The 27,447-nt window shown below is 40.2% G+C and overlaps 1 protein-coding gene across 1 annotated transcript in view; it reads right to left on the bottom strand.

Moving 5' to 3' along the window:
* The window catches only part of UNC13C (unc-13 homolog C), an 884,756-nt gene that overhangs the window by 471,033 nt on the left and 386,276 nt on the right, over positions 1-27,447 (bottom strand). The window contains exon 12 of the mRNA XM_073618754.1: positions 15,214-15,383. Coding sequence (XP_073474855.1) covers positions 15,214-15,383 — 170 coding nt within the window. The remainder of the gene's footprint in view (positions 1-15,213; positions 15,384-27,447) is intronic.

Genomic DNA, 27,447 nt, shown 5'->3' with positions numbered 1-27,447 from the left:
TGTCCTTCTTGGGCACCCCCTCTGTCCGCGCTCATGTTACTGCCTTCATCGAGCTCAGTATCGTCATCAGAGCCTTCCAAACGCTGGGCATCCTCCTGGAGCATGTACCCAACACTGTGGTCAAACAGTTCGAGGGAATCCTCATGAGGACATGGTGGAGCTAGGGAAGGAGTCACTGATGACATTGAGCTGAGGGAAGAGGCCGCTGCTTTGCCAGACAAAGCACCCTGGGCATGGGTGAGAGAGGATGAGGAGGATGAGGACGGCTTGGTCATCCACTCGACCAAGTCTTCCGCATGTTGCGGCTCAACATGGCCAGCTGCCGAGAAAAAGGCCAAGCGTGTCCCATGGCCACGTGCTGATGAGGATGCACCGTCTCCACGACCAGCACTAGACACAGAGCCTGCTTGCCCTCTCTTATTGGCTTGTGACTGTCTGCCTCTCCTTCTTGGCCTTCCAGACATACTAATGGCCTGTAGCTGCACTAAGCTGGGATAGAACACCTGTAATTTTCTTCAAGTAGCTTTATATACTGTAACCAGACAAGCCTGCCTGTCAGTAGGAAGATAACAGGAACGGATCTAGCTGAACACTGTGAGCAGGACGCACTGTACTAAATGTAAATAGTCTAGCTGCCTGACCGTGGTACTAATAGGATCAAATAGAACACCTGTAATTTTCTTCAGGTAGCTTTATATACTGTAACCAGACAAGCCTGCCTGTCAGTAGGAAGATAACAGGAACGGATCTAGCTGTACACTGTGAGCAGGACGCACTGTACTAAATGTAAATAGTCTAGCTGCCTGACCGTGGTACTAATAGGATCAAATAGAACACCTGTAATTTTCTTCAGGTAGCTTTATATACTGTAACCAGACAAGCCTGCCTGTCAGTAGGAAGATAACAGGAACGGATCTAGCTGAACACTGTGAGCAGGACACACTGTACTAAATGTAAATAGTCTAGCTGCCTGACCGTGGTACTAATAGGATCAAATAGAACACCTGTAATTTTCTTCAGGTAGCTTTATATACTGTAACCAGACAAGCCTGCCGGTCAGTAGGAATTTAACAGGAACGGATCTAGCTGAACACTGTGAGCAGGACGCACTGCATTAAATGTAAATAGTCTAGATAGAAGATAACAGGAACGGATCTAGCTAAACTGAATACAGTGTATATATATATATGCAACACCTGGGATGCATATATATACACAATACACTGTAAGTGCAGCTAACTGACTGACTGTTCTGCCTAATCTATCTAACTCAAATCAAATGACACTGTCTCTCTCTCTCTCTATCTCTCAGCACACCGGAACACACACTACACAGGGCCGCCGTGCAGGCGGCCTTATATAGTGTGGGGTGTGTACTAAATGCCCTGAGCCGTAATTGGCCAAAGCCACCCTGGCTTTGGCCAATTACAGCTCTCTCTACTGACAGCGCTGTGATTGGCCAAGCATGCGGGTCATAGTGCATGCTTGGCCAATCATCAGCCAGCAATGCACTGCGATGCCGCAGTGAATTATGGGCCGTGACGCGCCACACGAATTTAGCGCGAACGGCCCATAACGTTCGCAATTCGGCGAACGATCGAACAGCCGATGTTCGAGTCGAACATGGGTTCGACTCGAACACGAAGCTCATCCCTAATCAAAACATAACTGGACATTAACATTTATAGGAAATAACACCAGAGATTAATGATCCTGAGAATGTCTGATTGCGTCCTGGATATTAGGAAGGAATTTTTTTGACCCTCATTAGAGCAAAGTGGACCATGTTTCATAAGGGTTTCTACCTTCATCTGGATGAACTGTGGGTATAGGATTCTATATATGGAGGTTTTCTATTTCTATTTATTCAGTTTTTTTTTTCTATTAGTTGAACTAGATAGACTTTTGTGTCTTTTTTCAGCCGACTAACTATGTACCTATGTAAATGCTCTCTTGCATTGTCACCCTGCCATACATGCCCCTGGTGGAGGCCATAAAGAATGAGTCACACTTGCTTTGTTGCAGTTCATTTATCATGTACTGGGCAGACCACTCATTAATGAATTAATAATGAATGGGTTGCAAATTCTCCATAATGGATCAAAAAGACACATAATCCTTTTTTAGCAGTGCAGCACATCAGAACATATGCTATCTGCGCTATGGTTTGCTACGGTGCATCATGCATTGCACCCTATGGTACAGTGTGTTGGGTTGCCATTCACTAGGAATGGCACTGCACATAGAGCAGGTGCATTGCCATACATTTTAACATGATTTGCCACAATGTACATCTGTGAATTGACCCCCAATTAACCTTGCCTATGCTCATTGGGCAGGCATGGTCTGCCATTGTCACTTTCAGAAGGTTGACCCTGAGACATGACATACAACTACTACTGGAGTGCATGAAACTGAAACTTTTAGGACTTACTTTTAGATTTCAATTAATTTATTTTGACAAAGAAAATCATTTTCTTGGTTTAATGAAATTAGTTTTTTTTCTAATTGCGTTTGCTCTGTTTTCATTTGTAACTTTTATTATCTACTGATATACTACTTTTTCTCAATACGCGCAGACTAATTGTTACTCTCCCTTCATATTCCTCTTATTTACCTCTCTCTCTTTCATGACTGTGTTCGCTCTTACGCACATCATTCACATTCATCCCCCCCCCCCCAGTCTCTGCATATTACTGTATACCTCCACTGTCTGATCATGCTTTCACTTCTACCCAAGCCTTCCACATGTTTATACCCACACAGAAACACAAGCATATTACCTCCCTTTCTCCACAAACCAGTGTTCCCCTTTCCTCAGGCCATTCATCTGTGCACTCTCACTATAAAATATTTCAGCACCCCCATCTACAGTATACCCCTATATACTGTGTACAGTATGTCTGTCCCCCTCATTCCTCTACTTTTACTCTCCCTCGTGTCTACTGAATACTGGTGTTCCCCTCATCCCCTCCTCATTCCTGTGTTTCCACTCACTCCCACTCAGTGCCTGTGCACTCCGTTTCCACATCTGCATTCCACACACTTATGGTTCCATCACACATCTGTATGCCTATGCATACCTGTTTTACCTGTTTTGTTTTTCTTCTCTCAATCTTTTTACTCTTTCCACACTATGATGTTTCCCTTAACCCTATACCCTACATTCCTCCCCATTTACACCATATTTCTGCCTTCACATTCTTGTATTTTGCTGATCTATTTCTTTCACTACCTTCCCATGACTGTGTTCCCCTTTCTACCTCCGATTACCTGTGTTCTCTGCACTCTCTCTTCCATGTATGTGTCATCATGACTTCCTTCCCACACCTGTGTTCTCCTTACTCTCAATGGCAACACTGTGTCCTTCTCACTCCTAACTCAATGCCTGCATTCTCATCATTCTCAACCCATTCTTGTATCTTCCTGTTCTATTTCTTTCACTAACTTCCCATGCCTGTGGTTCCCTTCCTACCTCCCCACACCTGTGTTCTCCTCACTCCCTCTTCCACGCTTGTGTTATCATGACTTCCTTCTCACACCTGTGTTCTCCTTACTCCCAAACTCAATACTGTGTTCTTCTCACTCCTAACCCAACACTTGTGTTCTCCTAACTCCCAACCCAAAACCTGTATTCTCCTAATTTCTCACCCAACACCTGTGTCCTACTCACTCCCTCTTCCATGCATGTGTTATGACTTTCTTTTCACACCTGTGTTCTCCTTACTCCCAAACTCAATGCTGTGTTCTTCTTACTCATAAGCCAATGGCTGTGATCTCCTTATTCTCAACCCAAAACCTGTGTTCTCCTCACTCTTAACCTAACACGAGTGTTCTCCTCACTCCCAAACCAAAGCCCGTATTCTACTCATTTTTCACCCAACACCTGTGTCCTCCTCATCCCCAACCCAAAACCAGTATTCTCCTCACTCCTAAAGCAACACCTGTGTTCTCCTCCCTCCCAATCCAAAATTGGTATTCTCCTGTTTTTTCACCCAACACCTGTGTCCTCCTCATTCCCAACCCAAAACTGGTATTCTCCTCACTCCTAGCCCAACACCTGTGTTCTCCTCCCTCCCAATCTCTACCTATCTTCTCCTTCCTCCCAACCCTCACATCTTTGTTCTCCTCACTCCTAGCCCAACACCCGAGTTTGCCTGAGTTCTTCTGCACTTTCAACCCCTACCTTTGTTCACTCTTTAGTCACACCTATTTTTGCCACACTCCCAACTCCTTTCTGTGTTTGCCTCCCTCCCTCTACACAATTCAATATATTACCCATATTTATAATTACCTGTATATGGGTATACACTGGTTGTAAGCTCAAGTCTGAAATATCCAGCACTTAGTGTCTTAAAGGAATTTTATAGTAATTAAATAAAACAAGCTATTTTAGAAATTAAATATCTTAATTTTTTAACACAATTATAATTCTTCACAACTGTTTAAAGAGTACAGCAAGTAATGTTCTTTAAGTGTAATGCTTTAGTAAATATTTCCATTAATTGCTGAATACATTGAAGAATTTTGATGGTTTATTATATTTAATAAATATAATGTATACCAGTCATCTGGGTAATTAAGAAAGTTATATTATGCAAATTTGTATTTTTGTTTTCTAACCCTTATTCACAATAATTAAATCTATAAAAATAAACTTTTTTCACCTAGATATATTACACTAATGTTATTGTTGTTTTAAAAGCCTTATTTATAATAATGAAATCTATAAAGAAATAAACATTGGAATATTTAATATTTAAATACATAACTGAGGCTCCATCGGATGGCTACTATTTTTTTGGCACAGAGCAGTGCAAATAAAATTTGTGAATTAGTAGTATTAAACCCAAAGACAAAAATGTAATATATTACAGCTTGCCAATCCTTGATTGTGGTGGCTGCATTGGTTTTCTTTTTTTAAGAAATTGGTGATGGTGATCTGGCCAGAAACACATGTCCTATGTTAGGGTGCCCCCACTCTGGATGAAGGCACAAGAGAGAATCCTTTGTACAGCAACATTGTCCGAGGGGTGAGGAGTACTAGATTCACTGGCAGATTTAGATACACTAACAAATTGAAGATGAACTTCAGCTAACACTTTATAAGGAAGTACATTAAACAGTTTTATTTTTTTCCTTTTGGGATAAAGAAGGAAAAGAGATTTAATCTCCAAATACGGAAAGGTTTCTTCACAGTAAAAGCTGTGAAAATGTGGAATAGTCTCCCTCAAGAGCTGGTTCTGTCCAGCTCAGTAAATTGCTTTGAAAAAGGCCTGGATTGTTTCCTGGGTGTAGAAATCTCATCTCTACCCGCATCCAAATCGTGCATCAAAAAGACCATGCAATTTCCATGCGGCCACATTTTTGAAAAGGTGCATGCACCTTTTTTTTGTGGAAACGCTGACACAGCAACCCATCCATTTGAATGAGCTGCCATGCCTGCACAAACGCGGCCCACACAGAATACGGGAGTGTGAACCTTGGGTAAATGTACATCATATAACTGGATACTAACATTTATAGGTAAAGTTGATCCAGGAAATATCCGATTATCTTTTGGGGGATCAGGAAGGAATATTTTTCCCCTGCTGGAGCAAATTGGATCATGCTTTGGTGGGGTTTTTCGCCTTCCTCTGGATCAACTGTGGGTATAGGATTTTTTCCCTTTTATTGATTGAACTAGATGGACTTGTGTCTTTTTTTAACCAGACTAACTATGTACCTATGTAACTATGTATATAAATGAATACAAGTTGATCATTATAAGCACCCCTTTCAGTGGTAAGGCTGCATTCACACCTGAGCATTTTCAGCTCATAAAACGCTTGTACAACGCCCGAAAAAGCATCTGAAAAATGCCCAACAAGCAAAATCCCATTCAGTTCAATGGCACCTGTTCACATCTGAGCGTTTTGTCACCTGAAAAAATGCCTTAAACGCAAAAAAGAACATGAGCTTCGTTGGGGCAGATTATAGGCATTTTTCTGCTTATTACATTGGTGACCTGTACAAAATTGTGACAAAAACGCGGCAAAAACGCACAACTGTGAAACGCTCAGGTGTGAATGCAGCCTAAGTGATTTGTCTCAACCCTCTAATCGCTACATCTGCAGAGCAGCTTGTTTTGCTGACAAACAACTGACTTACTGGCAGGATCACCAGATGACAATAAAAGAAAGAAAGCATGAAAAAGAAATCTAATGCAGCTATCACATCTAAGAATTGGTAAGCTGCAATATAATGAATGTTTGCTTTTGGATTTAATACCGCTTTAAACTTTTACCCCCCCAGGGCTTGCTTTCCTTATAAATACACAAAATGTTCTGATGTATTTATGAGGGAACCATCTTTAACAGTGGTGAGACAGTAATGACAGTTTTCAAAGTGGTGTTCGCATGTTATATCTTTAAACAACACATTCACTCAGGTAGTGTGATAAATTGCACAGCAAAAACATATCCTTACCAAACCCTTCTGTTACATAATTTATCTGTATATCTTCTTCCGCTTCCATGACCTACATTTTTTTTTTCCTCTCTCAAACCTAATTCCATTAAATGAATATTTCATGGCCATACCTGGGATGGTAGCTAGACTATTTCTTCAAGATGCAGAGTCTCTGTTAAAAATGTAAGTTAATTCAATGTGCCAAATGCTAAATCTTCTGGAAGACCTGTGTAATATGAAGGTGAACAGATGTATGTCTCCCCACATTTGCAGACAGCAAAATGTTATAAAAGAGTAAATGTCTAGCATATTATTAATCATTCAAGAATTGGGAACTCTGCGCCACTTCCATGCCAAAATATTTCATAAAACTGTCAGTTTCTTGCAAACTGTTTCTCCAGCATGGCCATTATTTTTATAACAGATAGGGCTTAAATTAAGTAGTTGATCTGAATATACATTTATTTCATAATGTTCTTCTTTTTTTTATTTTGTTTTGCACAACATTAAAATGGGAAATACAGTGGAACCTCAGATTACGAGCATAATCCGTTCCAGGAGAATGCTCGTAATCCAATAAACTCGCATATCAAAGCGAGTTTTCCCATTGAAGTCAATGGAAATGAAAATAATTAGTTCCGCATTGACTTCAATGGGATGCAATACCGCATGCGGCCAGAGGCGGGGGGCACCGGAGAGCCTTGGGAACGGCCGAAAGGGCCCGAGGGACACTTCAGCGGACCTCGGCAAACCTCGGAAAGACTCGGTTCACGAGCCTTTCCGAGGTTTGCCGAGGTCAGCCGAACTGTCCTTGGGCCTTTCCGTGCATTTCCGAACGGCGCCGATCGGCGACTTTCGGCTCTGCTCGGCTCCGGCGCCCCCCACCTCAGGCCAAAAGCGGTACTGCACACCTCTTTTGGCCCGAATCCTGCTCGTTTTGCGAGACAACACTCGCAAACCGAGTTAGAAATTTTAGAAATACAGTGCTCGGTTTGTGAAACGCTCGTTAACCGCGTTACTCGCAAACTGAGGTTCCACTGTAATCACTTTTGATGCTTTACACCCATAGGGGTGTTTACAGCACATTTGTGGTGTTTTAATAAAAGTAAATAGAAGCGGTTGCAAAGAAACAAGGCCTGCTGAACGCTGCAAGCAATTTTTTTTTTGCCCTGCCACAATGCAAGGCAATGCTAACACTGCAGTGTTTACACCTCCACATTTTTTTAAATATTATTATTATATATATTTTTTCATTTTCTTTTTTTTAGATATTTTTAACTTTATTTTTATTTTTTTTATTTTTGCTTCCATTCCTATCTTTATTTAACTGTGTATCTTAATATATATATATATATATATATATATATATATATATATATATATATATATATATTTTTTTTTTTTTTTTAAATCATACTGCTGCCCCCCTCCTCCCTTTTGGCTACATAGGATTGTGACCCCACGGCATCTTGGGTAATGTAGTCTCTAGCTCCCATGTGAGCAGCATAAATACAACCTCACACCAGCATGGCATAATTACTACCTGAAGAAGAAGCACGCATGCCCTGAACACGCGCCTGGCGGCCCTTCATACCCTTGCCCATTGACGTCAGAACTGATGAGAACGAGACTCTCAGATTCACTTGGAGCCCTGGAAACCACGAGAGAGGACGAGCCTCCCCCAGCTTTACTAATCATACTACACTCATATGAGCACTGCTGTGACTCCCTGCTTTACACCTCCACCGACTCCCCATTTTAATCATTTTGAGTAGTATTGAGAGGTAATCGGGAAGCGGTAAAAATGGGATCCAACCTCCTATTTTAAATGCCGTGTGCAACAGCCCTTACAGAATCCTACAACATGTAAGATAGGCATTAACTCCTTCATGCCGCGCATATGCAAATGTGCCTCCCCACTGGACTGGGCTTTTTTCTGTGGGGCCGCATATTTGCGTATCTTCCTTTGTGCTGAGTGCACCGTGCGACTGGGGTCCCAGCGGGATCTCCGAGCCCCATACTAATGATTGGGACCCGAAACTCCCAATTCCAGGTCACCTGATCGCTGTGATAGCCTTTGATTGCCTATTACAGTGATCAGCTACTGTGAAGCCTGCACCCGTCTTTTCTCTCTCTGTGAATGGAGGAGAGAGATACATTGTATCTCTCTCTCTGTCCTTGCAGAGAGAGAGAAAAAAAAGTGTGTGTAAAAAAAAAAAAATGATAATAAAAAAATACCCAGATCAAGGTTTGATCTAGATCAGTGCCAGAGTTAGTATTTGGGTCAAAGGTCAAGGGTCAGGGTCAGTATTTATTTTGGACAGGATTTTTTTTTAAATTAGTATCAGTGTCAGTTAGTGCCAGTGTGTTTTAGGTAGGTTAAGAAAAAAAAAGCAAAATGTGCACTATTGTTTCTGGGCTTTACTATGGGTACAAACAACAACTAACATACGCATATGTGGTATCGCTGCGATTGTCAGTAGCAGGAGAATTTATTTTGAGTTGTTCCTTGGTGGAAGGTTATGGTAATAGCAAAACGTATACAGCTACATTTTATTTTATTGTTTTATTATTTTGGGCTAGTTTTACTTTGATAATAATAATAATAAAAAAAAAAAATCAGGAGATATCACTTACCATAAACCACAAAATGAAAGTCCAATTTGGCCATATTAAAACACAGTATAATCCACCTGGATGCACAAAGTAGTTGTGATAATATGTACAGTTTTACTAACACATGTCAATGTTGCAAGATTGTGCTTAGGAACTAAGATTTATTTTACCCTTAGGTGTGAAGGGGTTAAAACAGAAAGAAATACAGAATTACTCATATTTTTTCCAGAACTATTGTTACAGCGATTGTTAGCCTAGTCCCAGACACAACTCTTTTTAACGTTACATCACAGTTTAGATACATTTTTGGCATGCATTAGTGAAGAAATATGGTAAAAATTGGATGAATTGATGGGTGCGGAAATTGGGACACATTTTTATGATAGCAAAAAAGGTAAATGAGATTGGTGAATTATTGCAGAATATTTGGCTTTTCTATTAACCACTTAAGGACCGAGCCTCTTTTTGAGATTTGTTGTTTACAAGTTAAAAACAGTGTTTTTTTTGCTAGAAAATTACTTAGAAACCACAAACATTATACATTTTTTTTAACACCCTAGGAAATAAAATGGCGGTCATTGCAATACTTTCTGTCACACCGTATTTGAGCAGCGGTCTTACAAGCGCACTTTTTTTGGAAAAAATACACCTTTTTTTAATGAAAAAATAAGACAGTAAAGTTAGCCAAATTTATTTTTTTTTATATAAAAAGAAAGATAATGTTACGCCAAGTAAATTGATACCCAAACATGTCACGCTTCAAAATTGCGCTTGCTCATGGAATGGCGACAAACTTTTACCCTTAAAAATCTCCATAGGCAACGTTTAAAAAATTCTACAGGTTGCATGTTTTGAGTTACAGAGGAGGTCTAGGGCTAGAATTATTGCTCTCGCTCTAATGACAGCGATGATATTTCACATGTGTGGTTTGAACAAGTAAATACTACGCCACGCTATACAAATTATATCATCATGTAAATAGATAAAAAAGGTATAGGGGTGATGTACCAGAAATGTATGGGGGTGATGTGCATCTCCTCCTAAAGCATGTACACTGCTTCCCGTGCCGTCCTGTCCCCTCCCCGATGCGTATTCGATACAGGGAATTATGTATCTACTTCAGGGGGAATCCTTCTTAGGAGGAGACGCACATCATCCCCATACCTTTCCGGTATCTTATTTCAGTGATTATTGCTGGCAATAGAGTGGTGCACTAGACGCACTTTTTAAATCTGAGTACCCTGCATTGGAGTTTGTTTTACTTGTGTTCAATAAATTGTTCAAGCTTTATTACACTATCAAGCGCTTTTTTTCTTTGCATAAAACGGAGGTATTTTCACTGAGGAGTCCTGGATGCAGTTTTTTCCCTTCTGAGCCCAGAGGAGGTTCAAATGCGTGTTTAAACTGAGCTTAATTACAAAGTCGCACGCTCCAAGGTGAGCATTCACTACCTAGGGGATCACTTAAGGGAGGACACCTTGGCACATTTGATCACCTACCAAGCTGTTTTTGTGATTGCATGGACTACTTAGCGTATTGATTAGAAGCACAGCAGGACACTTTGTCTGCACATGAGCACTTTATTATTTTATATATATACAATTTATGGACTTTTATGTATTTTATGAATCTATATGTTTTTTCACATGAGCACTATATACTTACTGTGATTTGACTTTCCACTCCCTTATTTATTTGTTGGCACTTCACTATTGATCAATATTTGTGTGTTTTTATGTTACGCATTTGGTATCTTATTACAGGGTGTAGTGCATAATACCTAGCACAGCACTTTCCTCATTTAATGAATTATTATGATTTTAGCTGCTGTATTTTATAGCGATCCAATACCTTTTTTATCTATTTACATGATGATATCATTTGTATAGTGCGGTGTAGTATTTACTTATTTATGTTCGCACGATTTATGAGACATGTTTAACGCCAGCAGCTTTTTCTTTTTCTATATTTATCTGGTTCTTGGTGGCTCGCAGGATTCTTTGAGTTTTTTATGTGTGGTTTGAACACCGTTTTCATATGCGGCTGCTGCTCACGCATGCATTTGCTTCTGCACGCGAGCTCGGCGGGACGAGGCGCGTTTAAAAATTTATTTATTTATTTATTTATTTCAGGTACTTATATAGCGCCGTCAATTTACGCAGCGCTTTACATATACATTGTACATTCACATCAGTCCCTACCCTCAAGGAGCTTACAATCTAAGGTCCCTAACTCACATTCATACATACTAGGGACAATTTAGACAGGATCCAATTAACCTACCAGCATGTCTTTGGAGTGTGGGAGGAAACCGGAGTACCCGGAGGAAACCCACGCAGGCACAGGGAGAACATGCAAACTCCAAGCAGGTAGTGTTGTGGTGGGGATTCGAACCAGCGACCCTTCTTACTGCTAGGCGAGAGTGCTACCACTACACCACTGTAATTTTTTTCTCATTTATTTTACCTTTTATTTTTTTATTTTTACACTGTTTTTTTAAAAAAATGTGTCACTTTCATTCCTATTACAAGGAATGTAAACATCCCTTGTAATAAAGAAAAAGCATGACAGGAACTCTTAAATATGAGATCTGAGGTCAAAAAGACCTCAGATCTCATATTTACACTATGGGAAATAGAAAAAGTACTGCGCTGCCACTATGCAAGTAAAACCACCCAAAAGAGCAGCAGTTTAACCGTGAGATGCACACCAAAAATATGAAATGTATATAGAAAAAAACTGCGCTATACCATAGATTGAATGTGAATATACATGAATAAATCATACATATCATGAAATAATGAAATATAAATCTAGAAGATTCCTCTTAAGAAATCACGACACTAAAGAAATCCCCAAAAAAGTGCAATAATCAAATAAATCATAAAGAATCAGTGACAAACAATGCAAATAAGGTTGTGAATCAGTATCTGCATATCAGAGTTCATAAATGATCTTGACTGAAGAAAAAACAGAGACCTCAAGTGAAAATGAGAAAAAGTCCCAAAGGAAAGCCCCTCAATACTCTACAAAGAGGACTTGATAGTGAAAATTACGTTGACCCACCGCTCACAGTGATCCTTCACCACATAGATTTTGCTCTTACCAAAAAGCAAGCAGTAAAAGCTTGTATGCAGACCAAACCAGGGACATCCAGCTGGCAGTATAACTTGTCTGTGTGCAGCGTAACAGCGGGAGTGCAACAGGAGATCACCACACTCGAGCTCAAAGGCCTTTGCTTTCCCTCACAAATCAAACTTCACATAAGCAGCTCTTTAAGGCTTTGGCTTCCTGAGTCCCAGGCCAAGAGGCTCTTGGTTACATGGAATTTTTTAAAATTTATTTATTTTACTAGTAATGGCGGCGATCAGCAACTTATAGCGGGACTGCGATATTGCAGCGGACATTCGGACACTAACTGACACTTTTTAGGGACCAGTGACACTAATACAGTGATCAGTGCTAAAAAATATGTACTGTCACTGTACTGATGACACTGGCTTGAAAGGGGTTAACATCAGGGGCAATCAAAGGGTAAACCATGTGCCTAGCCTGTGTTTTAATATAGTGTGGGAGGTTCTACTAGGGGAAGCCATGCATCCATGCCCCTGCTTTGCAGAAACACAGGATCCATGCCTTCCCTCCTGTCAGAGGTCCTTGATCATCGGTGGGTGCCTGCGGACATCAAGTCTGTGGTACCTGCCACCAGGCTCCCACTGTGTGATCACAACGGGAGCAAGCCACCGCCAGCATGCATGACTGCCCCTACCTGGAAGGTCCGGATCACGTATATATATATGTGATCCATCGCACGAGTGCCACCCTGTAGCAGTAAAACTGCTATGGGGTGAACCTGAAGTAGTTAAAGGGCCAAAATATGCAGGCAGAATTGAGAACTCATATCTTGTAGTAAATATTATGTAAAGGAAAAGATGCTTGAATTATTAAAGTAACATTAAACCATATGTTTATTCTCCAAATATATTCCATACACACCCACTACCTAATAGCTCTGTAATCTACTTTTCATTAAATCATTTCTTACTGTGATTTTCTTCCACTATATTACATCCTCCATGAGCTCTGAAACCTCCCCTTTCCCCCTTCACTTTCCTTTGTTTGGAACGAGCAACGCACGTTAGGCTACTTTCACACTGAACACCGTCCCATGCTAGCTGTAAAGTGGCTATTGTTTTAGTGGCGCTTTACCGGCACTGTACAGGCAGTAGCAAGATGCTTTTTACCCCAAAGAAGGAGTTAACAAGGGGTTAAAAGCACCAGCAAAGTGCCGCTGTCAAAGCACTTTGCAGGCGCTTCGGCAGCGCTGCCCATTGATTTCAATGGACAGGACATTTTGGGATCGGTGTGTACACCACTCCTGCACCGCTCCAAAAATACTGCTTGCAGGACTTTTTTTCCCGTCCTGCAAGCGCACCGCTCCAGTGTGAAAGTACTCGGGCTTTCACACTGGGGAGGCATGAGAGGCAGTTTTCAGGCTCTTTACATGCTCTATTTTTAGCGCTAAAATGCCTGAAAAGTGCCTCCAGTGTGAAAGGGGTCTTACTGCTCTATGCACACTACAAATCCATAGTCCATCTCAAGATTGAGCAAAAAAGGGTGGCTATAATCCTACATATAGTGGGGACCATGGAGAATGAAGGTAGCCACCCTCTAACAAGTCAGATCACAGCAGCAAAAAAAAAGAAAGGAATTTGAAGATTTGGAAGATTTGGAGGAGCCTAACAGCAATGGAAGGCACATTTTGAATTTAGAATACAAACTTAAATATATTTTTTAAATCTAGAGTTTAGTATCTTTTGGGATGGTAGTTTTGTAGCTTACTAGTAGAAAATCCAAGTCTAGCTGCATTGTTTGTCATGACAGTCTGCAGTGCACCTTATTGAGCAACTGTTATAAAAAAAACATTATACCTACAGTGTTTCCTTTTACTTTACCCACTTAAGGGTCTGATACATTGCATTGATACTGATACCTAAAGTAGAACTATGGCCTCCCATGGAAAAAAATCTGTGATGTGGCATTTAATTGTAAATTCATCTAATTGTACAGTTCTCCATTAATCCCTCTGCAAAGTTTTACAAATACTTGTTAATCCTACCAGTTGGTGACAACACCACTACACTGATCCTAAATTCGGAGCAGCAGCATCACCCTCCAGCCTGCTTGTACTAAAATGGAATGAGAAGATGTTAAAGATGTGGTTATCAGCACTGTCATTTTTTGATTTACAAACCTGTAACTTGTCAATCCGCACTCGGCCACACCTACTCCTGTTCACTGTTTTTTTGGATTGTCAGCACATACTTCTGTTGCTGAAATCCTCCCACCGTGAGCTGCAGTGTCTGGGAAGGTGAGCATGTGAGACACAAATGATGGAGGATTCTGCTCACTCAGGGGAGGTAAAGCTTTATTTGATCAATGCAATAAATATAAAAAAGAATGTAAAATCTTCCACGTAAAGCGATAATAGTTCCTCGGATACACAATCATGCCACATGAGTCTCTCCCCACCTAAAGGAAAAGCACACACTGGAAGGGCTAACCTTCAAGTTATAGGTCATATAAGGCATGATCTAACATCCAAATGATGAATCTAGAATATATTCCTAAATTAGTAGGCAACACTCAACCAGTGCTAAATGTAACGATAAATTGTGAGAAAAGTCCTGGACAGCCGCACTCAGAATAATAATCGCCTTTATTGATAAAAACAACAAAAATACATGCCACAGCAAGAAGTACAGCTTCCCTGTACTTCTTGCTGTGGTATGTATTTTTGTTGTTTTTATCAATAAAGGCGATTATTATTTTGAGTGCGGCTGTCCAGGACTTTTCTCACAACTTATCGCTATTAGCATTGCCGGCACCTAAGGCTTCCAGTTTGGAGGAGATGTTCCTGATTGACCGTCTCAGAGTGGTGATTTTTCTTTCTCCAGTGCTAAATGTAACCTTCGGGAGCTGAAAACTTTTCTTCAAGATATGTATCTTGCAGGAAAGTTTCCAAAACCACTTTTCTTTAGGTGGTCAAAACAGCTGTAATATCCAGTATCATACTGCAAGCTACATGGGATGCTTTTCCAATATGGCACAATGCCAAGACATTTTGTTCCATATGCTGAAAGTTACCTAGGTTGTACCAAACGTCCATTTCACCGCTGAGGGTTCTCACATCAACAATTGTCTGCCCAAGGAAGTCATCTGATTCTTTCTTAAAGTGTTGCTTCACTCTGGACTTTATATCATCATCTTCATCCCATACTCTCACCTTTATTCTGTCTGTGGAGTTGTGGCATTCACTAGCAATAAAAAAAGAAATTAATAAAATAAACAAATAAAAGGTATGTCATTTACATTTTTTTTTTTTTTTCCACACAAAACTATAAATGATAAACAAGAATGTATTTTTTGTCTTTTTTTTTTTATAAACATTCTATTCATATCCGACATCTTAGTTGAGAACAAGATCAGGTGTATTTTACTCTTCAGTATTCCATATTCAGAAACTATTTGAGATATGTACACATAAAATAAAATAAATGTTATCTTTCATCTTTTCAATTCTGATGCAACATTAGCTGCTTTGACAATATTATAGAGATCGGAAAAGCACCATGTGTTATATAGCAAGAATAAGAAAATTCAGATGAGTTTGAACCATATCACATTCATATGTGCTTATATTGGCTGAAGGTCAGCACCTACAGCATCTACAGTATATGAGGATCTAGTTAGTCTTCATTTGAATCTCCCACTGTGTTCCCTGATATTAGGAATTCTGGAGTCAACTATCTCATCAGAGTCTCTGTCTCTACCCACCAGCCATGAGGATTACAAATGTCTCACTTTACCATTATATTCTCCACATATTTACATAATATAGAGGTTCTGGCAGAAGGCTTGCATCTCTTTAGCTTTCATTGATATTGTGATACTCTAGCTTCAATCTAAATGGAAGCAGCAGAGCTGAGAGCTCACTGATGTCAAAAGACATACAAATCAGTGCATGGTTTAGCAAACTGTTGCCTGTGCCTTATTGATTTCTGTCCATAAAACCCCTTTCACACGTAAGCGCTGCTAAAAGGGCTAAAGCGCTGGTAGTTTTTGCAGTGCTTTAGAGGCGTTTTAGCAACGCTTTTGGAGCGCTTTTTGGGCACTAGTGTGGTGTTTTTACTTTAAGGTCATGTGACAACGTGATCTTAAAAAAAAGGAAAAAAGATCAGTTTTGCGGCGCTTTCAACATGCTTTTAAGGCACTTTGGAAGCTCTGCCCATTCATTTAAATGGGCAGGGGCATTTTGGGAGCGCTATTGATAGGGCTCCCAAACTGCACCAAAGATGCTGCTTACAGGACTTTTTCTAACATCCTGCAAGCGCACCACCCAAATGTGAAAGCCCACATTGCAATGAATGGGAGGCAGTTTTTAGGCGCTTTTCAGAGGCTATTTCTAGCACTAAAATGCCTGAAAACTGCCTCAGTGTGAAAGGGGACTTAAGTTGAAGTGACACTAAAGGTTCGATTATTATTTTTAAAAAATAACAAACATATCATACTTACCTCCACTGTGCAGCTTGTTTTGCATAGAGTGGCCCCAAATGGCATTTTCTGGGGTCCCCCGGCGACTCTCCTAGCTCCTCCCTGTCTCAAATAACCCCCTGGGAGAAGCGATATCCCGAGGGGGTTACCTTGTGGCCACTCTCCCGAGTCCTGCATTCAGCGTCCATAGCCGCCAAGTGCAGGACTTGGCCCCGCCCCCCGACGCCCGAGTCATTGGATTTGATTGACAGCAGCGCACCAATGGCTGCGCTGCTATCAATCTATCCAATGAAGAGCCGAGAAGATCGGGTCGAAAACCAGCGCGTTCTCGAGGCAGGACTTTCGAGGGCTCAGGTAAGTAAACGGGGGGGCTGGGGGGCCAGTAAACATCGGATGTTTTTTCACCTTAATGCATAGGATGCATTAAGGTGAAAAAACAGGAACCTTTACAACCCCTTTAAGGGCTAAATTGGGTGAATTGAAGACAGAGAAATTAGTATTTCATGCCAAATTGGAAATGGCAGCTTTTTCCCCCTCAAACTAACTTAGTTTGTGCTTTTTTTTCCCCTAACATATTCTAAAATCTCTAAATTCAATGACAAGGAAATTATTTTAGAGAATGAAGAATTTAACCTTTATGGCTGGTGTTTTAGGTTAGTATCTCTTTGGAAGAGGAGGGGGAAGCAGTTTGATTGCTTTTTGTATAATAGCAGAAAAAATAAATAATGAATATCATTTGTGCTGCAAAATTGTAGGAACAGAGCTGAACACTTCAGGACCTTGGACACTGCTTCGCTAACACAAATTAGGGGTTGACTTGCTAAAGGTAAATAGATGTTTCCGTTTGCAAAGGGATATTCCTCAGAGCTTAGTGAATGAGGCAAAGCTCTTCTGAAGTTCATCATCCAATCATGTCCAAGCAACAATACATGTTCTTGTTTTTCTTGCACATGATTGGGTATTTCTTGTAACGTGAACCTCACCACATTCACTAAGTTCCGCGACAAATTCTTTTGCAAAGTGCAACTTCCCTTGCAAAATGAACTGACTATTTTTCTTTTCTTTTACAAAGGTTTTTTTTGAGTGTAAATACAATAAAGTTATATTCAATATGCATGTTATGCAGAGTGTAAGTGAGCATGTGCGCTACAGAGAAAGACACTTTTAAAATAAACTGAAATTCTTATACAGAAGAAAAACATATTGCAGCTTTAACTGTTTAATAGTTTCAGGGGAAGTAGTCTCGGGGTGGTTTGTTAGAAAAAGTTAGGGCTCATTTATACTTGCTTTGACTTCAACGTACATTAAAGCGACTACAGCTTCAAAAAAAATTTTTATGTGTTTTTAATGCTTCTGTGATGCTTCGGTGAAGCTTTTTTGAAGCTTGGCAGATGCTGTGTGTGTGCTGATATCTCATGCCTGCAATACCTCCAAAACAAAGTGAAGCTAAAGGAGAATTAAAGCCTCTCAAAAGCTGTAGGTGCTTCAAGCGAGCTTTGTAATAGACTTCTATGTAGGCTTTGAAGATGCTCTGAAGCCCCACTAAAGCGACATGGGGTATCATTTTTGAAGCAAAGCAAATGCAAGGTGTAAATAGGACTGTAAGCTAACTATTTAGTTTAGTGACTGGAGCTTTGACTGGTGTTTAGAGAGCTTTAGGGCTCGTTTGCACTTGCTTCAAAACATAGCTTCAAACACTCTTTTTTAAAGCTCTCTGAATGCCAGTCAAAGCTCTTGTCACTAAATAAAATGGTTAGCTTACATTCCTGTTTACACCTTGTGTTTTTTTTCCTTTGCTTCAAAAATTATACCCCATGTCGCTTCAGTGGTGCGTCAAAGAGTCTTCAAAGCCTCCATAGAAGTCTATGACATTGCTCACTAGAAACACCTGAAGCTTTTGAAAGGCTTTAATTCAGCTTTAGCTTTGCTTTGCTTTGGGAATATTGCAGGCATGAGATCTCCACACACACACAGGACATCTGCTAAGCTTCATTAAAGCTTCAACAAAGCATCACCAAAGCATCACTGAAGCATCAAAAAAGCATGTTGAATTGGTAGGAGCTGTAATGTGTGTTGAAATAGAAACAAGTGTAAATGAGCCCTTAAAAAAGTGTGTCCGAAGCCATGTTTTGAAGCAAGTGTAAACAAGCCCTTTAGGATATCGGATCAGTCCAAGGGTAAGCTGCTGTGAGAAGGCTACCTAAAGCCTCATGCACACCGGACATTAAATAAAGTAGATTTGCAGTGAGTTTTTCAACATTTTTGCAATAGCATTTTTTAGTGTTTATTAGCGTTTTTCTGTGTTAGCGATTTTTTGCCCTTTTTTTTATATATAAAAACGCCAATAGCTTTGCAGTGAGTTTTTCAATGTTTTTGCAATAGCGTTTTTTAGTGTTTTTTTCTTTAGCATTTTTTAGCGGTTTCTGTGTCAGCGTTTTTTAGCATTTTTCTGCATTAGCGTTTTTTAGCATTTTTTTGAAAAAACATATATTTTTTTTTCAATGGATCAAAAATGTTAAAAAACGCTGGTGAGCCGTGTTTTTGAGCATTTATCAGCGTTTTTTGACGTTAGAACATTTTTACAGCTGAAAAACTCCTCTCAGAACCCATTAGTTTTGGGTTTTTTTTTAAAAAGCAAAAAACGCCCTTGCCAAAAACTGCTGATAACAGCCTATGTGTGCATGGACACATAGGGTAACATGATGGGGAGTTTATTGACTAGTAAAAAACGTCTGAAGCCAAAAACAGCTGCTGCAAAAATGTGCAGTGTGCATGAGGCCTTATGGTGATGATCTGAGTAGTATTATATGGAGAGGAGGGAGCAGGAGAAGGAACTACAAGGAATGAGGAAGCAGAAAGGAAATGTGACGGTTTAGGTTTAAAGAATCATAAAGCTTATGCCGTGTACACACGAGCGGAATGTCTGATGAAAAAAGTCAGACGGGAGCTTTTCATCGTATATTCCGATCGTGTGTATGCCCCATTGGACTTTTTACATCGAAAATTCTGACGGACCTAGAAAGAGAACATGTTCGGGAAAACTGCTCGTCTGTATGCTGTTCCGACATACCAAAAATGACGCTTGTTCTGAAGCAAGTACAAGACGAAAGCTATTGGCTACTGGCTATTGAACTTCCGTTTTCTAGTCCCGTCGTACGTGTTGTATGTCACCGCGTTCTGGATGGTCTGAATTTGGTGTGACAGTGTGTATGCAAGACAGCTTGAGCGGAATTCCATTGGAACACCGTCGGAAAAACCTTCAGAGTTTATTCCGATGGGAAAACCATTCGTGCGTACATGGGAATAAAAGTTAGTAATGGGAGGGGGGAAGGGGGCTAGAAGGAAATTATAAAACAAACGGAAAGGGTGGGGGGGAAGTAGTGTGAAGAGCAGGGAAGTGTAGGAAGGCTTGATCGGGTGCATCTATGTCACAGGTTATCTTACACATAGTAGAGATCTGTCAATTTTGGAGTCATGATTATCTAAGTCAGTGTTTCTCAACTCCAGTCCTCAAGGCGCACCAACAGGTCATGTTTTCAGGATTTCCCTCAGATGAAACAGCTATGGTAATTACTAAGGCAGTGAAACTGATCAAATCACCTGTGCAAAATAGTGGAAATCCTGAAAACATGACCTGTTGGTGTGCCTTGAGGACTGGAGTTGAGAAACACTGATCTAAGTTGACCATGTTTTCAAAAATTTTGAGTGAGCATCATTTAATATGGATGTGGGTTTTTATATAAACTATGGTGAACAGGATATTTTTGTTTTGTAAATCAATCCCATTATTCATATAACTGTACAACATCATACATGACAACCCAGCACACTGTAGTAACATCACCTCTTCAAAAACCACCAACTGATGCAAACTGATTGCAAAGCAGAATTTAGTAAGTAGGGAACAAAGGCAATGTACTGCAGCATTTGACAATGTGTAACAGAGATATTTGTCAACTTTTAGGGTCCTTGCAAACTGGGTTTAAAAAAAGACAATTCTTTTGGCAGAAAGAAAAACTCACAGAGTTTTTTTTTTTTTTTTTTTTTTTACAGGTGTTTACAAGCATTTAGCATTTTATTCTGCCAGAAAACGCCTCTCAAAAAATGCAAACCAGAAGGGTTTTTTTCCTGCCTCTTAATGCTGAGCTTAAAATATTCCTCTAAATGACCTAATGTGCATGGACACATATGATAACACTGACCTGCTTCTACAGGCAAAACACAAAACTCTTCTAGAAGCAGCGATTTTTAAGCCCAATGTGCATGGACCCTTAGTAAGATGACACCTATATTCTTTCTGCACATAAGGGGTGATTTACGAAAGCCGTGCACCATCAGTAGGGGCACAGGGAGAGGCGCAACACACATTTCCATATTTACGAAATGGTGCGCGGGAACAGAGCATGAATCCCCCATATACTATAGCGATCTCAGTACACGGGAGAATGTAATCAGCACTCCACTATGGACATGGAGTACGGCATCTCCAAATCAATATTGACGGAAGATGGAGGTGCCAATATTATGGGGTGATGTGAGGAAGTTTAGTAGTTATTACTAAGTAACAAATATGCCCAAAATAGAATGAGAAAGTAACTTTTTCAGAGAAATCCTGCTGTGCCTGCAAGTACGTTTAGAACTGTGTGAGACCAATGTAAGCAATGTGCATGCACAAGCCGCTCTTGCACTCGTTCACACGCGTTGGTTCACTGCGCGGCCAAAATCTTAGTAAATGTTAAGCAATGTACATGCAATTGCATGGGTTGAACGGGCGCACCCCTAAACTTGACAATTTATTTTTTACGCTGGTTCACCTTTATGTATTTTGTTAAGGAGATTTGCACACAGGTCATGTTGGCATGTTAGGTTGCCAATATGTGACATGCACCTTGTTAAAATTATGTAAAAAGACTCTCACTCCTCTAGCTCCACCTAAAAGGGCATTTAACCTTCCCCCTCTAATGCATACAATTTCCATAGGCTAGCTTTTGCTTTTAAAAGAGAACTCCACACTCTATTCTCCAATGCCCTTGTCTCCCCCCTCTAACCCCTTGGATTTCCATGGGCTAACTTTTGCTTTTAAAGGGGAACTCCACACTCCACTCTATTCTCAAAGGGCTGTGAACTGCCCTCACCAATCCAAATCACATCCTTTTTCAGAGCATACAACAGGTCTAGCTAGGAAAGGGGCTAGAAGAGCGATCGCCCAACCCCCTACTGAACCATACAAGGCCACATGCACTCAATATAGCTGGCTGCCTATGGGGCATGTTGGGCTCAGCCCAATACCAACCACAAAGCACCTTGTACCCACTAGTTTAAAGGGGCTTTCCACATTTCATTAAGCCCCCTGTCTGCAGCGTCTATGTGTGTGTGTTTTAAAGCACCTGTGCAAGATGAAGGTAAACATGGCCTGTTGGGGGTACTTGAGGACAGGGTTGAGAACCACTAATTTAGAGCACTGAGCTAAAATCTAGCTCAAGGCAATCCTATTCTAATTGTGGGCATTTGAGATAAAGCAAGTGAGTGTTAGAACCCTTGCTTCTCTCTTTTAGGTTGGGCTTTGTGTCCTTTTTCTGAAAATTGGCTTCACTTCCTGTCACATAGACAGACAGGAAGTGAGGGTAAAACCCTACCAATGTCTTTCCTTGGGGAGACACACAGGTCAATCTAACCAGTGTCCCCATTAGGCAAATTCCACTCTAGCACTTTGTTGTGTACACCCCAAATTATTTGGTATTTTGGGGTTTATTAAAGGCAAATCCACTCTGCAATACAAGTGTACTCACTGTCAGTCTGAGGGGAAGCATTGGTGATTTTATTATCCAATCATGTAGAAGCAAAGATGCAGTTTTTTTATCTTCCTTGCATATCCCTCTCGGATCTCCAGCAAGTGCACTTGTAGTGCAAAGTGGATTTGCCTTTAGTAAATAAACCCCTAGGTCCAAGATACCTAATAATTTGGGGTGTACACAGCAAAATGCTAGAGTGCAATTTACCTAATGGGGAAACTATTTAGATTGACCTGTGTGTCCCCAAGGAAAGACATTGGTAGGGATATACCCTCACTTCCTGTTTGGCTATGTGACAGGAAGTGAATACGATTATAAATTTGAAGGCAAAACTTGCAAAATCTGGAAGGTGTCTTCACCCTGTCAGGGGTACAGACATCCCCACAAACTGATAAGACTTCTAATCCCTCTGCACTCTATCCCCAAGCAAAAATAAGAAAGGATTTCATTTAGTTTAACTTTGCAAAGACACATTCCTAAGTTCAACTGTGATGCCTGTCAATGGCCCATTTAGACCTTGTTTAATAGAAAACACCAGTTGCCTTTCACTAGAAACATTTGTCAGTCCAGTCCTGGAAATCCGAATCTGCTTTACTATTAATTTCCATAAAAATTGGGTTCCTGCCACGCCAAATGCATCTACATGCGTGACCGCTGGGTATGTGAGATGCACAACTGCTGTGTGCACAAAGGTATGTACCCGTGGCGCATATCTAGTTCCGGAAGCGGCGGAATTACATCACGCCCCTCCAGGAAGCTGCTTGTCCTTCAGTGAATTTCTTCCCACCACCATGGCCCCCCTCACTGTTCTCTGAGGAAGAAATTATCCTTATTTGCAAATTAAGATAATTTTTGATTTATTTTTACATGGGGTGTTGTTTGTGTGGGTCATGTGCGTATGTCTAAATGATTTGGCCTCAAAACACACACCTACTTCCTGTGTACAGATTCACTTCTGGGCCAATGTATATTGCTTCCTGTGTGTGTGTATCTATAGATGTAGGTTCTTGTGTCCACCAGCAGAAAGAGGTTGGGTAGATGCCACATTTCCAATTCTGGAGGCATAATAATGGTCTAGCACAGGGGTCTTCAAACTACGGCCCTCCAGCTGTTCAGGGACTACAATTCCTATCATGCCTAGTCATGTCTGTGAATGTCAGAGTTTTACAATGCCTCATGGGATGTGTAGTTCAACAGCTGGAGAGCCGTAGTTTGAAGATTCCTGATCATTCTAGCATGTCTTGATAAAAAGTGTTTTTTCATGTGCCTTGTATAATGCCCAAGAAATATTGTTTGGAAAATACAAGTGGGTCATGGCACATCTACATTTCAAATTTGGCACTTAAAATGGTCATGCATTATGCAATCTGATTGGCCAATCTCTGTACAACTCAATATTTAGGCAAAATAGGTAATAGGGAGACACACTTGAACAATTAATTAAAAATATAGGAAATTAAACAGGCTCTTGCACTAAATCTAATTTATTTAAGATCTAACTGATTGCAGTGTATGGTCACCTTTAAAGATCAAGATCTGAAAATATGAAAATATGAATTTATTGGGGTTAGAAACACTTCTCTGTTCTTTGTAATACATTGAAAGATTTGGGTAAAAAAAAGAAAAAAAACACATTTCAAAGATATATTAGAAGTGATAGGAATGAGATTGGCATCTAAAGGGTTAATTAACTGAGTAGACCTACTAATTGCCTAACAGGGCACATCCAATGACATGAAATTAACCAATTGTATTGGGCGTGGGCTATTATCAATGAGAAAACCGCAGTTACCCTAGTGCCAGTTGCAGTTTACATATGCAAGTATTTATTATCGTTATTTGCGCTTCAATGTGCGCCGGTTCGTACGTTCAATTGATGACTTTTCAGGTGCACCAATTATAGTATGAACTGGTGCAGTGCCTTCTTCTTAGTAAATCACCCCCCATAGAGTCTTTTAGAGAAGTTATGGATCACACAAAGGTGGTGGCTTTACTAAAGACGAATAGGCTGTGGACTCTGTAAATGAAGTTGCACTCATTTTCCCCAGAGCTTCATAAATATGGTAAAGGTCTGCTGATTTCCATCATCCAATCGGGTGCAAGCAAAATGCTGTTTTTTTTTATTTCCTTGCACCTGATTGAGTATTCTTTACAAAGTAAAGCTTTGCCACATTTAGGTTTGCTAAGGAAACAAAGTGCACAGTCTTTTTTGCCTTTAGCAAATCAACACCATGACGTCCCCAGAATTCAACTGTTTTCCAACCACTGCTTTACAATTTTCAAGCTTCATTTATATCAGTAAAAAAGCACCTTGTAGTCTTTCAGATCTATGCATACACACAGGCATACTGTTCACATGGGTCCGATAATACTTAACATTTAATAAATTAAGTGTCCTGAGTTGTCTTTTTTCTGGTATTGCCTTATGACCCCTTTCCTTGTAATACCTTTATTGAACAGTAAAATGTGACATAAAGAAAAAATAAATCAAACTGTATCCATTAAATGCACAATACAGATTACAAGGACACGGTGCCACTTCAACATAAATCTAGCTGCATTTGCATTTAATAATATATATCGTAATACATTGAAATGGTGTGTTCAGAGCTGACAGGAATACAAGACAGCAGATGGATAGCTTAAACCAAAGCTGATTTATAAGCTCCTGAGATGCATCTGAAAGCTTTTTTACCCATTCACTGCTGATGTAGCCGGCAAAGTAGAATAGAATACACAAGCTTTTACTGCACTGGGGAATTTACTTGTTCTGTTGATTTCTGTGCGCAGTATAGAGACATGAAACATCCTCACTGCTCGTTTAGTTTGTTGCTTACATTTTTCAGATTTGTTTAATAAGGCAGTACAAACCAAGTTGACTTTGTGCAAAGGCCGTAACCCACACCAACCAAACATTTTTCCATTTACTGTAAGACGATAAATAATAGAGTAATTCGGATTGGCTGTCATTGTTTACTGCATTTTAATTACAGATATTAAATATGCAATACATAATATGCCTATGTATGTACCAAGCTGTTGTAAATATCTCTACAGCCTTTGTTACTTTAAACTGTTGGAAATGAATCCTATATTTTCTAAACCTCAGCTCACCCCATCATCCTCACACATCACTAATTTACTAACAGACATATCAATAATTGTCACAACACTTCCTGAAACTCAATCTATCCAAAACTGAGCTCATAATATTTCCTCCCCTACGTGCCCCTGCCCCTGACTTCTCTGTCGAGATGGATGGCACAACTATCAGTCCATCCCCACAGGCCAGGGTGCTAGGGGTAATCCTGAACTCTGAACTTGCCTTTCGGCCCCACATGGAATTGTTTGAAGCCTCAACCGCTGCAACGTCTCCAAAATAAGCCCCTTCCTAACCAATGACACCACAAAGCTTTTATTTCACTGCCTGGATATTTCACGTCTTAACTACTGTAATTTCCTCCTCACTGGATTACATTTACATAGGTTATCCTCCCTTCAGTCCATCATTAATGGTGCTGCCAGATTCATATACCTTACCATACATCACACCAAGTTGAAGTTGTAGCCTTGAACCTTGGTAAGGGTATATAGAAAATTACACCACAAAAATAATTATATAAAACCACATTTATTATACATAAAATTTAAAATCGCATATAGGACCATGTCCACAAATTATTTTATCCAACAATCTACATGTGGACTCAAGGAGTTTCAAGTGATCTTTCTCAGGAGCATGTGCTACAACTTCTTCTTGGCATGATGTATATAAACTACAGGATGTGATCATATGGAACACAGAACCTCTACCAAAAACAGTTTTTCTCCACCTTACCAACCATTCAGTGTCTGCTACCCCTCTCTGCCTATCCCTCCATTGGCTTCCGCTCACCCAAAAAAAATGTAATTACTGACAACAACCTACAAATTCATCCACAACTCCTCCGGAACACCTTACTATAATTTGTCCAACTATCTCCTAGGCAATCCCTGAAAACTTGTTGGAAAACCTTATCCTGCTTCTAATATACTGAACTTTTACTTTCTCCATCAGCTCATCCCCCAGACGTGTTACCTTTTGTATCACTTGACCCTCCCTCTTAGATTGTAAGCTCTACCGAGCAGGGTTCTCTGATTCCACTTGTATTGAATTGCATTATAACTGTACAGCTGCCCTCAAAATTTCCACTTGCACTAGGTGAGTGGAAATAAGCTGAAGGCGGGTGAGGAACGTCATTGGCGTGGGGGAGGCATGCGCCACTGGCAGGCGGGGTTAAACTAGAGCCGATTTTCCTTCTCCTCCCAGCCTCCACTCCCTGTCTTTCTCTTAGCAGGGCCTGGCATACAGCAGGAGTCAGCAAAGAACTAGATGAGGTGGGGGAGGGACGGGGCCTGTTAACTTTTCCTATTAACAAGCTGGTGATTGGTTGCTCTGACCACCTCACAACCAATCACCAGCTTGTTAACAGGAAAAGATAACTTTAACAGCTCCCGCTCTCCTGCTCAGTGCTGTGCTCTGCTGTAAGTCTCTCTGCATCCTAAATCAGTGAAAGTGTCATTCATTGGTTTACATTTATTTAATATAACAATAAATATTTACTTAACAAGGCAGTAATGATGTGTACAGTGTCTATAGTAGCCAATCATATGTTATCCTTATTTTATGTATCACAATCAGATCAATGAAATATGCTTTATGTTAATATTGTTAAAGTTGTTGTTAATATTATTTTTTTAACTTATTTCTGCATAAAACATTTAACTGTCATTTCATGAGATGCAGTGCTTTGAAAGTATTCATACCCCTTAAAATTTTCCGAATTTCCATAAATATGTGAAAAGTGTGGTGTGCATTTGTATTCAGCCCCCCTAAGTCAATACTTTGTAGAACCACCTTTCACTGCAATTACAGCTGCAAGTCTTTTTGGGGATGTCTCTAACATCTATAGAGTGAAATTTTTGCCTATTCACAAGTCTTTTGCAGACTCTAACAGGTTTTCTTCCATGATTGCCCTGTATTCGGCTCCATCCA

This window comes from Aquarana catesbeiana, linkage group LG03, assembly GCF_042186555.1.
Source record: "Aquarana catesbeiana isolate 2022-GZ linkage group LG03, ASM4218655v1, whole genome shotgun sequence".
NCBI classification, from domain to species: domain Eukaryota; kingdom Metazoa; phylum Chordata; class Amphibia; order Anura; family Ranidae; genus Aquarana; species Aquarana catesbeiana.
Note: the sequence above shows the minus strand (reverse complement) of the source record. Positions and strands in the feature narration are given on the sequence as shown.